The 14,335-nt window shown below is 39.2% G+C and overlaps 2 protein-coding genes across 5 annotated transcripts in view; both read right to left on the bottom strand.

The window, feature by feature from the left end:
- The window catches only part of LOC116210764 (cellulose synthase-like protein G3), a 37,444-nt gene extending 36,380 nt beyond the window's left edge, over window positions 1–1,064 (bottom strand). The window contains exon 1 of one of the 3 annotated variants that reach the window (XM_031544818.1): window positions 98–1,036. In XM_031544818.1, the coding sequence (XP_031400678.1) occupies window positions 98–715 (618 nt within the window). In that variant the 5' untranslated portion in view covers window positions 716–1,036. Of the gene's footprint in view, window positions 1–97 lie in introns of all 3 variants that reach the window. The other 2 variants (XM_031544812.1, XM_031544834.1) reach the window with 2 other exon arrangements.
- A 3,931-nt stretch (window positions 1,065–4,995) lies between these two features.
- On the bottom strand, window positions 4,996–9,526 carry LOC116192073 (auxin response factor 9-like). Of its 2 annotated transcripts, none has more exons than XM_031520494.1 (14): window positions 9,113–9,526; window positions 8,886–8,995; window positions 8,684–8,779; window positions 8,393–8,449; window positions 8,130–8,282; window positions 7,953–8,037; window positions 7,772–7,862; window positions 7,517–7,681; window positions 7,306–7,419; window positions 7,147–7,219; window positions 6,901–7,051; window positions 6,213–6,820; window positions 5,901–6,088; window positions 4,996–5,710 (listed from the first exon to the last, which is right to left on the bottom strand). In XM_031520494.1, the coding sequence occupies exons 1-14, from the start codon at window positions 9,129–9,131 to the stop codon at window positions 5,572–5,574; spliced, it is 2,049 nt and encodes a 682-aa protein (XP_031376354.1). In that variant the 5' UTR covers window positions 9,132–9,526; the 3' UTR covers window positions 4,996–5,571. The 2 variants fall into 2 exon arrangements, with proteins under 2 accessions (XP_031376354.1, XP_031376353.1); XM_031520493.1 differs by having other exon boundaries at window positions 8,886–9,001.
- Between the last annotated feature and the right edge of the window lie 4,809 nt (window positions 9,527–14,335).

A 14,335-nucleotide genomic window follows, 5' to 3' on the forward strand; every position in this document is an offset into this window, starting at 1 on the left:
CTTTTCTCGATAATTTGACATCACTAATTGAATCGGGCGTTGTTTTCAATCGCAACAGCAGATATAGAGAAACCTTAACTAGCATGATATTTCTTACCTTAATCCTCTCTGTCTCGGAGCCAATGCTTCGATTCGACCTGAAATAATCCTCGGGGCTTCGGTCCACCACCTTATTCTCCCGACAGAAGGGCAACCAGTGGGCCGCAAACTTGGCGGCTTCCATGAACGCAAAGAGAGTGAGTTCCGACCTGCCATCATCCGACAGGTACACGGACAACTTATCGGCCGGGTAGTCATACGCCAAGACTGACAGCGCCGTGTTCACAACCCCGATGGGCGGCTCCTTGTAGGGATCCGCGGTGCAGACGAACACATCCAGGGCAGGAAAATCCTCCTCCTTGAGCACTTTAGGGATATTCTCGACATACTCGGTCCTGCGGATCGGGTACACGCGGAACGACTGGGTGGTGCACCACATGAAGGCAAGGACGGAATCGGCCACGAAGAGGCTCAAGGTGGCAGCAGCAACGGGGACGGGAGTGGTGAAGCGGAGGAGGAGGAGCTGCCGGACGTGGCGGTAGAAGAGGGCTAGGAGGGCAGAAGCGTATATGAGGGCATATATTCGGTTGGCCGTCCTACGGCGGAGCGGTGTGACGGAGTTAAGAGGGGGAGAATTTTCTGAGGAGACCATATTCCTTCTCGACCCAATTTCCATTGCCTTCTACACAAACGTCTGGCCAGTCCTTTCTTTCCTACACAGATGTCATGCTTTGCAGAACTCGAAGGACTTGACAGTATAAATCTATTGGAGAGGATGACTGATACCACATAAGGTATGTAAGTTCGTTTCCTAGTGTTTGTAGTAATTTCTATTTGGTACATACATACATACATATATATATATATATATATATATATATAGATATAGCAATTTAGTGTATTGTGGACAATGAAAAGTTATTATCCGTCAACGAGGTAGTTTGGATCGAAGGAAACCGAGAGAAGGGAATGAGAGTTTGTAATCCTATAGAGATGTACTTGAACTATCGTCAACGAAATTTATGATATGCCTATGGTTCCATCTCAGTGGAGATAAATATAACGTCAAAATAGCAAGATAAATGGGAAAATTCTAAATGCATATACCGGTGCAATCAAACCAGCTAAGAAGATAAGACAAATACATAATAGTCATTTCTATGTGTACCCAATATTAATTTTCTTTTCTCTTTTTATCGGGAAATATTAGTTGGCAAAACACTCTATACACTGAGTGCAATCAAACTAGTTAATTAGTAATTAGTTTGTTCAAGCGATTCAGCATTTATTTTGATTAAGTAAATTTCAGGTTTGAATTCTCGTGAATGTCAAAAATTTACGCTGGGAGTGTCTTACTTCTTAATGAACTGATCATACTCGATTAATCGAAATTCAATAGGATTTCGAATAATATGGTAAAAAAAAACTAATTAGGCAGTTCTATGTCTACGTCTATCCGATATTGATTGATAGGCTAATATCTTATAATAATAGATTGATGTGACCTTTACTTTGGAGACTTTTCAAAAATTGCAATTGTATTCCACGCAATATATTTTTAATTCGACCAATCGAAGCGGTCACGCATATTACTACATCAAGTCCCTTGACTAATCTAAAGGAGAAATTGTTTTTGCTGAATAGACGATAAATCTAAAGGTCAATTTTTCTTTCTTTCTTTCTTTCGTTCTTTCTTCCTTTCTTTTTTTGACTCGGCAAATCTAAAGGTGAAATTGAGTGATATGTCTATGGGGGATTCGAATAAAAGATATATAAGAGAAAGAGAGAGCATAAATTGGGGCGGCAGAAAATTGACGAAACTGTATTTTATCACACATGAAAGGGACAAGCATATTATAACACGATAGTTCGCTATTGCTCCGGTAACGGGGAAGTATACTAAATATACGAGGACCACAACATTATTATAGATACTACAATTATAAACGTAGAACGTTCTTTTTGTCTCTTTTTTATCTTCTAAAATTATCCATACTATCTATTATAAAATTTTCACTTTGTCCTATATAGATTTGAGCCCATTTACAATCCAAAACTTAAATTGATAGATTACTAAACTAAACCTCATATAAACTTGTGGTTTCTTTCTTAATTTTTCCATGTGAGGTAACATATCTCAACAGCCGCCCTCACGTGACAACGTGTGGTCCAACACGTGCCACATACTCTTAAACACCAGTTCTTAACAACTGATCACGAGCCGAACATTTTCTTCCATGCTTGTGCAAGGGGGGACAAATATCCAACTAGCCTCGAGCTCCACACTTGGGCCTAACTAGAGGTGCACATTTAGCTATCTCGAAACTGGACCAGACCACTCTTGAGCTAGATTAACATGAGGCACACTCTTAGCTGCCTCGAAACTGAATATGGCGTGGTGTAAGCCCACACAAGTGCGCGGAAACATAACCCGCTCTGATACCATGTAAAATTTGCATTTGGGCCTACACAGACTTGAGCTCATTTGCAATCCAAAAGCTTAAGCTGATAGGTTATTAGACTCAAATTTCATATAAACTTGTGGTTTCTTTCTTAAGTTTTCCATGTGGGATAACGTATCTCAACATCTATAATTTAATAAATTAAGATCGCTTAATTGAGAATATGGTAAATTACACTGGTAGCCCAAAAAGTTTTAATAATGTATCGAGTTGGTCCAAAAATTTTTTTACTACTTGATGGTACGAAATGTTTCAAAAGTGTAACATGATAATACAAACCGTTATCTTGCCATTGACGCCATCAAACGACACTGACGTGGCCGAAACAGTAACCCATCTCTTTCTCTCTCTTTGTCTCTCTCTCTCTCTCTCCCCTCTTTCTTCTTCTTCTCGTCCCGCTCCTCCCTTCCCTCGCCCTATTCTTGAGAGAGAGAAAGAGAGAGAGGGTTTACTGTTTCGGCTACGTAAAAAAAGGACCTGACACGTTTGCACCATATCAGCGTCGCTTGACAGCATCAGTTGCGATTTGACGGTTTGTACTATCATGTTACACTTTTAAAACATTTTGTACCATTAAGTAGTAAAAAAAAACTTTTTAGACCAACTTGATACATTAGTAAAATTTTTTGGACCACTAATATAATTAACCCTTAAGAATATGATAGTAAATTCTTAATGATAACTATCTACTACGTCTCGTTTCCCCTCTTTTACCCATTCTTTTTTTTCCCCCCTTCCCACACCCTCTCCTCTACTCTTTCCAACGTTTCTTCCTCGGCCAATGTTAAATTAATAGTGTGCTTCTTTTTTAATTCGGTGGAATGATAGCGTGCTTTTTTGCTTGCGGGTAGTTTCATGCTATCTTAAAGTTTCAGTGCATCAACATTTAGGTTTTTTTGTTTCATCATAGTTTCCTCGGTCTAACTAAACTTAATTTTAGAAAATATATAGTCATATGATAATTAATTGAATTGTTAGTCTTTATTGAATTGTTATTCTTTCTCTTATATAAGATTTCCTCACGTAGTGCTCGGGGTACGTCGCTCCAATTATTATAGATGACTCGCACTATAACAATATATTGTAAAATATAGTTTGTTGGTTTGTTTAAAGGAGGTTTATCAGTCTGGTATTTAAAGCAATTTTTTTTAATGAAAATTTAAGTTCGGGCCACCATAAAAAACTTGAAGGAGAATATATATCTTATTGAGTGGTTTAGGATTTCTTACTATGTTAGCAATTTTATATGCCTCTTTTATTTTATCATTCCAAACACGAGCGATAGTGTTTTAGAGTGGAAAACGCTCACACAGGTTGGTCGGGTAATTAGGAAACTATGAGTCAGTATTCTACACACATTTTTTTTCTTTTTTCAGTGAAACTATGAGTATCCTCAACTTATTCGATGAGACTCATCTTATTCATACGTCAGTTTGATCCTAACCACGAAACGCTACAAATGAGTTTGGTATCCCTTTACTGTGAATAAAGTTAACCGATTTGGATTTCACGACCATTAATTATACACTACCAGTTCCTAGCCCACGGACAATTGGTGTGACTTTTGTTGGGCCAGGGCCAGCCATGAATGATCAACATCAGTTTTTTGGGTCAATCTCTGGCTGAGAAAGAGTGATCTTAGCCATCCGTACCTTCTTGAAGATTGTCGCCACTTCAAACAACTTAATAAAAAAGATGAAAAACATGTCATTATTAATATATGATGCTGAATGGTCCTCAAGACGAAAAATCGCATTTCATGAGTACTGATCAATTAAAATGACGTTATCCATAGGATTATCAGTACTGCAGCAGTTCCAAATAAGGTTATTTAGGGTAATCAATCGACGGGGTTTCGAAATGGCAAAGCCTATTGAGCCGCACCTGTGAAGCAATATACATACACTAGGGAACAAATATAGCCATCCACTGGTACAGTTGTAACAATTCATCAGAGGACCTCACTGCGAAACGGCTTCATAGAATCCGTCGCCTCGCCTACACAACTTGTTAAAATCTCTTCACGATTCTTGCTGACTTAATGCTGTCGCGTGCATCATTAAGTTATCTCAAACTTTGCGAACATGGAAGCCACTCTTAATTAATCATCAGGACCACGTAAATGATAATTATATTAACAGCATATTCTCATTATAGGTCGAATCCTCTTGTACGTACCGAATTATTTTATCATCGGAAATTCATGGGAAAATGCTGTGGAGAGGGGTACGGGTGCCCACTAACCTAACATCAGCGGCCAACTTTGTTGTAAAATTGCATATATTAAATTCTCCACGTGCGTACGATTGGCTTGGCGGCTTTTATTTTTCTCATTATTTATGGTTTTAACAAAGAAAAAGCAACCCCACAAAAGGGCCCTCCAAAATATTAAATCTTATAAGCAAATTTAATTATTTCAAAAATAAAGGAAAATTTTTTAAAAAAAAAAAAAAAAGCAAAGGACCAAAATAAGAAGAGCCTCTGAAAATTCCACTTACAAAAAGAGTAAAAGACCATAGCTTCCACATACATTCCACTGCCATATTAAAATAACGAAATATATACGAAACTACGAACATATAAATATATTTATATTTACAAAGGAGAAACAAAGGACTTCCCACTAACCCCCCACTTCCTCTACCCACCAGAGATCAAATCCATAATAAATATTCACAGATTCTCTAATCTTTGATTAAACTAAGCCCAAAAGAAAAGAAGAAAGACCTGATCAGACCATGGACCCATCCATCTCACATCACCCCACCTCTTTAATTAAAAACCCACTTAATGAACTACTGATGTTGATTATGATGATGATGGCGATGATGGTGATCCTAAGCTAACAACAAAAGCTTATAGCTCTAAAAATAATCGCGAGCTACAAAATGTAATTGTCCATCGCGGTGGAGTCCCAGGTTTCTCCCCCAACCAACCAAACCTTCTTAACATGCCGAAAAAGTATAGACACAGGCCACTTCGGCCGCAAACAAAAATCAAGCCACGAATCTAAAAAGGACAGCTAAATATTTTATAAAAGGGTCGAAGCAGTTAGGACGATGTATTTGGTTCAAGTTTCAGCCTGTTCCACACCCCTCAAGGTACCTTCGTCTTCTGTCGAGGATGCTGGGAGCTTACTCCCAGAGCTCATCTTCTTCACATCGTGGATCGACCATATGAATATCCTCCTCACCATGTTGCGGAACTCCCTGTTATGAAATACGATGAATGGTTCACATATCAGGGTATACAAAGGAAAGGCAGAAATTTGAATTCTGTGAAGCGCAATTCAACCCTCCTTCGTTTTTCAAGTAAGACATATATGGAAAACGAAGGGTTCTTCGTAATTTCCAAACTGATATAGAGACCACGTATAACTATACGGGAGGGGCTACTTACTGCCATGGATAATCCCCGACGAGCATCATATCCCCTTCATCGTCAGTGTAGACTATCTCCCACTTGTTCCTAGGCCGAATCTCTCCCTTCATGTCAAACATCTCCTCTAGCTCGTCTATAAGTTGATCATATCCATCCAACACAGTCAAGTCCACAGCACGACCGACAGCAATGCCCTGCATTTGAACCTTTCCAGACACAAGATATCACCAATCAACAATTTTCACATCAGAAACTTCATTCAAGGCATATTCATAGACAGGAGATCAAAGTAAACAACTTAAACATATATACTTCAGCCGTTGTACGTACCTTAGTTCGACTCCTCGAGGAAATTACATTCTGCTTGCTTTGGCTCTCTTTTGCCCACACTTGCTGCCCTTGGTTGGTATCCTTGGGGGCCTTTGAAAGTTCGGGTTTCAGGCTCGAATCTGCAACAGACATTTCATTACTAACCGCTGATACATTGAGTGGCTCCACAGGCACCTTCTCCTGAGGCCGGGGGCTTACGGAGTGACTCATCAGGTCAATACCAAACAATCGACAACTAGAAGCTGTCTCAGGCTTCTTAACCTTCTCGACGGGATCAAGTGTCAATTCAGTTTTAGGCTTCGATGGGTATGCAGTAGAATAGGCTGGGACAATAGGCCAAGTGGAGACTGCTTTATCTTCCTCATTCGTCTCCTCAAAGACATGCTGAGTAACAGTCACGCAGGAAGAAGATGGCCACACGCCCTCGTTCCGAGTCCTCGGAATAGAGTTGCAGTTGCCACTGCCGTTCATGCAACTGCCATTCATATCTGTTTGGCTATGGTGCCACAAAACATGATGATCACCATGCTTTCCTTCAGCAGTAACACTCAGCTGATCATGCGACTGTGTCAACATAGAGCTTCGGAGAGCTGGAGCCGCTGCATCTCCTGCAGAAAAATAGCACATGTTAGAAAGAAAGCAATCCAATGATAAGGGAAAACTAGTAAAGAAAATGTTCATCTATTACCGAGACCAGAGACTTCAGCTGCTCGAGGCCTTTTATTCTTCAGTGATACAGATTGAGGTAGAGGTGCAGGCACAGAGGTTACAAATGGCTCTATCTCCCATGGAGAAACTCTATCAGGCCTCAGAATCGATGCCAGTTCATCCCATTGAACCTATAGAAAGAGGAATATATCGAGAACAGAAATATGGGAAACCAAACCCATTACAAAAATAAAAGGATGAATCATTGGACCCTAGATGTTCTTACCTTCAGGGATCGCCATCTTGAATCAGGCCAGTGAGGCGAAATATCTTCTTCCCCTACTATCGTACCAGAGAACCTGACATAAAACAAATTCGATGATACACTACTGGTTGTTTGGGGTGGTGGGGGGAAGAAAGGAAACAAAAAGTTGAAATTTCATACCTTCTCTCAGGAGTATCCTCACCCTCAAAACTCATCTTGAATCTCATACCAACAGCAAACTTATTCTTTACAGCGTCAAGATATTTGTTCAAGGTTATAATGAACTGACTTGTCCTGCCAATTCCAACCAATTAGAGTCAGTGTGATGGGAAAAAGAAAACAGCAAAAAATGAACGGGGAAATAGCAATAGTATAAGTCGAGATAACACACCTGGGCTTGTAATAGACAACAAAGAGGGTTTGGGTTTGAACTGCGTGAGAGGCAGTTGCGAGAACTCCTAGGTGCATGCTCTGACTTGATATCACAGATGAAGGCATGCTGCTCTGTTGACGAGCAAGACGTCTGACTCCAACGCGTAATTCTCCATTCTCACCTCTGTGGTGTTAAGCAAAATATGTTAAAACCTCCCTAGAAAAAGTATATACTCAATACCAATAAGGAAACTCCATCACTCGAAGGTCATACCTCAGGAAAACAAAGGAATCCCCAGCAATTAATCTCTTCGAAGTAACAAAGGTACTCCATCCAGTGGTGAGCAAATGCCTCCGCGGTTGACCTAACAATTCATTTGGGCAAAAGCATGAGCATGACAGAAAGTACACTACATCATCTTGCTTTCAACAAGACGAAGCCTTTTAACTATTACCTCTGAAAATATGCTTAAATTTCCATTCATAACCATGCAGATCCTTGGTGACCAACTCTTGAGTCGGTGTCGCCAGGTTCATGTCCTGAAGAAATACATGAACACCGGTCACAATTCTTCCTTGAGACAGAAAGGACACGAAAGAACTACACGACTTATTATGTAACTGTTTATTACCAGCGGAGGAAGGCATTCAGTAGCATGCTTCTTGAGAATAGAGAACCCGCCATGAGTGCTCGTATCGGAAGCAGTTAAAACCTTGCAAAAGTTATGGACTGTCGGTCTAGGAGGCTCAGGAGGGCACTGATCGGGACTCGTAGGCTCCTCTTGCTACAGTAATCAACGAAAAATTTTACACATCACTTGCATGGAACAACAATCTCCACTTGTCACGAAGAACCAAGCGAAAACAGAGACTCGTGCATGATGATAAGTCTTACATTTTGCTCCGGCAGCAGGGTTATCTGCGCGTAGACCTCGTCGGTATCTTGCTCTGCCTAAAAATATGAAAGAATTTGGAAGAGTTAATGCCGGATCACAGTTTCCAAGACTTATTATGAGAGTACTGCCTCCCATGGAGAGGCTTCATCCTACAAACTACCAACTGTATCGGATCTGACGAGCTACAAATCCTATCTCGACATCTCACAGCAACAAAACAACCATGTAATGTAAGTAATAAATAGAGAGACAAGGCACAGGGAAGACAATTAATACGAGGAGAAGAATACCAGCAGCTGAACGTGAATAACGCGGCAAAGAATCTTGGAGCTGAGACCGAACAGAGGAATCCTCTGATTCAGTTCCTGATTCATGGATGCCTCCAACTACACCCAACACAAAAATGGCAAAAACTTGAAAATTCCACCAACAATGAACCCAGACATATAAGGAAGGTCCCAAGAATCGAAACCAAAAGCGAAGGTGACTCACTTGTTCCATGTGACCTTGCGGGAAGTAGAACACTCTGTCTCCTTCGCGCGGGACGTCAACCAGCGGCCCCGCGCATGCCTTCCACAGCTCCGAGTACAGATCGTCATCTCCTGAAACTTTCCAGAACGGCAGCGAAATCAGAAAATGCAGTCGCAACTCTTCAAGGATTCAACAAGAAGAAATCCCGGAAGAACGGCAGCAGCAGTTGAGTTGAATATCTGTCCTACCTTCAGCTCGATTTGCCATTTCCGCGGACTCTCCACTGAGTCAAAGCGAGCAGAACCACGGGAGGGAGCTCAGGTAATCTAGTCTCTGTCCGCACAGCAAGGAACAGCTCCAGCAAATGCTACGAAACGACGCGCACGAAACCTCCGGCCGCCGCGATTCCAACAGCAGCGTAACGCAAAAACCGCCGAAGAGCCTTCCCGGGACCGTTACAAAACCACCTGGACAAGCTCGCAAAACCGCTATCCTCTTCACCTTCCGTCTTCCTCTTCTCTCTCTCTCTCTCTCTCTCTCACTCTCTGTGTATGCGGAATCAGTGAGTAAACGCCGTTCAAAGAGATTCCCACAACCAGCTCGGGTGCGCGTTTTATTATATGGAAGGAAGAGGAAGAAGCTTTTTTCTTGGTCCCCCTCTCTCTCTCTTGTTTCTCTCTCTAGGGGTGCAGTTGCGTTGTGTCCGCTATGTATTGGTTAACCTCCAACAGGACTAACCCGAGGGGTTGAGGGTTTAACCGTGGCGTGGGGTTAACCGGACGGACCGGGGTTAACGTTAATGGAAGGAAGTGGCAGAGATAATGACTGGACGGCAAATTATTATTGGGGTTAGTATGTTGGCAGAGAAGCTCTCCCCTACTACGAGCAATGGCCAATTAAATTGCACTAAAACATTAGCTGTGGCCAAAGAGAGTCGTGCATTCGTGAGGAAGGATAATATTTACTCGAGTAAATGTTAGCGAGGTGTCGAAGATATCAGTTGGGTAGCTAAGGGAAAAAGAATATTTAAAAATAAGGTTATATGAATTAATTAGGTCAGATGGTATCTTAAGATTTTTCGTCATCTGATTTAAATTTTATACCGACATTTCGAAATCATTTGTTTCCGAATTCGGTTGTTACCTAGCTTATAAATAAGCTAGTCTCTATGTATTCAAAGAACTCTCGTGTTTTAGGTCTATGACTATCACATTTCAACATCTTTACTCTCTCTTCTCATATCATATGTGACAGTTGAATTTCTCTTGTAAGATTTTTGGAAGTGGAAGAAATTGTGCATAAATGCCTAACTAATTGTGACATGTTACTATAGTACTTATGCCATTTGATGATTGTTGCTATTGTACGAGAAACACAATTTTTGTTACATGATTCAATAACCGCAAAGCTAGATTGTAATGGTCTCTTGAAATTACAATAGAAACTTGAGAGCTTCTCCGATCTTTTGAAAAACTAGTTTAGCCATTTATAAGTTATTTACATAGCGTTTAGTAACGAAGTTGAGTTTGATATGATTTGATTTAAAGAGATTAAGACAAAAGTAATTAGAAAAAATATGGGAAATAATTTTAAAAAGAAAATAAAAAAATAATGATTGTGTTGTTGAATTGAAAAAAATTTGTGGTTTTCATGTCTCGCATTCGTTGTATGATATTATAGCGTGCGGTAAACGTACTTAAAGATGTTGAATATATATATCAAAAAAGCAAAAAGGATATTATTATCAAAATAATTAGGATGAAGTGTAGAGAAAGTTATCACATCACTTATAACAAAACTTACTTGACGGACTGCTAGACATTGCTAAAATGATTTATTTAAAACGTAATTAAGTCTTTGTAAAAAGTAAATTGAAAAAAAAAAGGATAAGAGTGACGAGGACGAGGCTTTGCTTTTTTCCTTTTTCCTGGAAGACAACAGAGATTAGTTTAATCCCACCTTTAATTATAGCAATTAAAATAATATGATTTCCTTTTACTTGGAAAAAAAAGAAGAGAGATTTCCTGTTCTATTCTTTGCATCTTTATATCAGCTTAAGCTTCCCTTTGTCCCCTATTGAGGATATATATGTCTCATAGAGAGAGAGAGAGATGCCTTAATCACACCCATTCAACCAATGCTTATCATATATATTAATTTGAATAGTTGATTAATAAATAAATAAATGAATTAGATAATTAATATCTATCTCCTTTTCTGAAGGCTTGCAATTTTCCCTAGTTGAAAAGCTTTGCCAATCCACATAGACTGGAAATTGTTCTTAGAAACGGTGAGTTTTACACCTTTATCTAGTCTAGAGATATAAAGCTCTTTCTTTTATGTATGATGATACTATCAATTGTTCTTAACGTATCTTAATCTTAACCCGTCAAGAAGGAAAAAAAAAAACATATCTTAATCTAATTCAAAGATAAAACAAAAGGGTATACATCTTAATCTTAAAACGCGGATTTAATAACAAAATATATTAATGATGAGTCTAACTAGGTAAACCCCACCTACTTGTCCATCGTTCCTTCAACTGAAATTTTAATGAATCCGTAGCAAATTGATTTTTTTCATTGTTAAAAAATTGTGAAAGACATTATTCTCGCAGTTCCAAGAACTGAGTATATAAGATTACTCATTATCTCAATATATACTCAATAAGTATGCTTTCTAATATTTGATAATTCTTAAACTCAACTAGAAGTTTACTTATTTTATAACCAATTTATTTAATAATATAAATTTCTAAATATATACATTTTATCTAGGAATTTTTTTAACTAAGTTGGTGGTAATTTGTTTAGAATTTGACATGATATAAGAGTCAATTTTCAAATGTTCGTGCTAGAACATTTAACTTCCAATTAATTAATTTCAAATGGGAAGAGTTATAGGATCAAATCGCCAAATCTATATATACTTCCATATATTGGATTTACGACTAATTTTCTTTTTTCTGCAATGAAATTTTGAGATAATTTTAATTTTTTGATGAAATTAATTTGAATTAATTTTAAACTTACAAAACATCATTAACATGTAAGTTGTACTACAACAACATTGAACTTGTGAAATGTTAGGGCTTGTAATAAATAGAAAATCTATCTATTATAGGTTTTTAAAGTAGAATTCTAGGGTTCTTGCGATGAGAGACTTCTATTCTTGTATAGATAGCATGCCACGTCATTATTTTTGACAAATCATCAACGTAAAATTGAAAGTCTTTTCATGTATCTGCATCAAGAAACACATAATTTTTTTTTCTAAATATCTATTGTTATATTTACCTAACTATTATAAGTATTTAAAGTTGTTGTGAAAGATGCCGAATTAGAGGAATTTGACCAAGAAGTGAGAACAATGAACATGGGGATATACGTGGTAAAACTCTCGGAGTGAGGGAAACATCCACGGACAAAGTAGGAGATTTCACTAAATCGATAACTGAAAACTACAAGAGACCACACTAGTCTTTCTCAACCCCTTTATAAGACCTAACACGAGAATAGCCTCACAGTCCTCACAATCATCACCACTCTTTCACTCTATGAACCCCGGAAACTCCAAGAAAGTAAACCCGAAAATTTTCAAGAAGATTACCCGTGATTCTCACACAACGTGTTATCTTGATACAAGACTCTCTCCCTTTAAATAGATATAATACTTTCCTAATCTTACAAAGATATCCTAATATAATCCTAGGATATTTCCTTTTTTGAATATTCTAAAGATATTCTAAAATTATCTCTAATATCCCCTAAAGGTAATTTCTTTATTTAAAGATCCAAGAGATACGACGACACCCATATAAAATAGGAAATATATTCTCAAGATAATCTGAGATCTTACACATTCTTTTTTCGTCCGATCTCGTTATCGCTCCGGTCTTCGAGTCTTCAGGTTCTCCACTGAATACATGACATACTTAACAAATCTCCACAATGGCTCGTATTCTACTAAGTCCATATTGATTTAGACTCAATCTACTCTGTCACAGTCCTTCATAGACTTCAACTCATCCTGTTCAATCGTTCAAGTCAAAGCCACCTTTGGACTCATTCGAGGTATCGGGCTTCTTCATCTTCACTATGGTGCACCCTCCGAAGTTAACATTTCGACAAGTCGTATTCTCGACTTCAGCATCACATAAGACCACCAACTCCGCAAACCCATAGCGTTCCCGTGATCTCAACTGCTCATTCTGTCTGTCTCCCGCTTGTAAGCTATTCCACCGTAGAGATTTCGGCCTACATTCAGATCTACCCTAGATAATCTCCATACCAATTTGAGTTATCAGAGCGTTGGACCCAAGCTCCACCTTCCTCCTAGGCTTTTTCACATGTCATCAGCATGTGCTCTTAATTTGCTTGACTAAAGTAGGAACATCAAAAACCACATTATTGATAAGGAATTTTGAGGCCTTACCACGCCTGTGCAACCTATGCTTTTCGACCTTATCGGTCCCAAGCAAGTCACCACCATCCCTAAGTGACTCCAAGTACTTTTCTTCAGGAACTGAACACTCGAATGATGTCGTTGAAGCCATTCCTTACAGAACATACAAGCCCTTCTACAACAGTCCATTCATCACCACAAAGAGGCCCTTCGAGATTCTTACAACTCCACCTTGGCACCTGTACTTAGAGCCAAGCTTGTCAAGTGTACCGAACGAGATCGGATTTTTCTTTAATCCCGGGACATGCCTAACACCCGCCAACAATAGTTCACTACCAGTAGGCAACTGGATCCGCACTTCTACCATCCCCGATAACATCACATAAGTCACCATTAGCCATATGGACTTTTCCACCTTCTATGGACCGATAAGTAGAAAATAATCCTCTATCGTGGCAAACATTAAAGAGGTCCACGTGATCACCTACGAAGGTCCCTGGACTCATCTTCAGCTAATTCAATCGCTACTTCAAGTATAATCTGCTTGCCATGGACTTCTACTGATATAGCGATTCCAGCTTCTCCTACACTTTCAGTGCTGAGTCTTGATCGCATACCTCCCGTAGAACTTTATTCAATAGGCTTAACTGGATGGCACTCAGAGCTTTCAACATCATCGTCTTCCTCTCCGCCAGTGCCAAGTCCGCATACAGCTTTTTCTCTCATTCTAGTGCTTCCGCAAGGCTGTGATGCACAAGCAAAGCCTTCATCTTGATCTTTCATAGCCCGAAGTCGTTTGATCCGTCAAACTTCTCCACCTCGAGCTTTGCTCCCGACATCTTCATGTGCTCCGAGACCGTAGCTCTAATACTAATTCGTCGTGAAAGATGCTGAATTAGAAGAATTTAATCAAGAAGTAAGAACAATGAACACTGAGATATGCGTGGTTAAGCCTTCGGAGTAAGGGAAATATCCATGGACAAAGTAGAAGATTCCACTAGATCGATAACAGGTGATTACAACCTCGAGATCACACTCGTGTTTTCTAACCCATCGTTACAAGATCC

This window comes from Punica granatum, chromosome 1 (genome assembly GCF_007655135.1).
Source record: "Punica granatum isolate Tunisia-2019 chromosome 1, ASM765513v2, whole genome shotgun sequence".
In the NCBI taxonomy this organism is placed as follows: Eukaryota; Viridiplantae; Streptophyta; class Magnoliopsida; order Myrtales; family Lythraceae; genus Punica; species Punica granatum.

Coding starts and splice junctions, on each gene's coding strand:
- LOC116192073 (XM_031520493.1), bottom strand. Junction 8,450..8,683: donor TTATTCACGTTCAGCTGCTG/GTATTCTTCTCC, acceptor TCATATTTTTAG/GCAGAGCAAGATACCGACGA. Junction 7,052..7,146: donor CAAGATGGCGATCCCTGAAG/GTAAGAACATCT, acceptor CTCTTTCTATAG/GTTCAATGGGATGAACTGGC.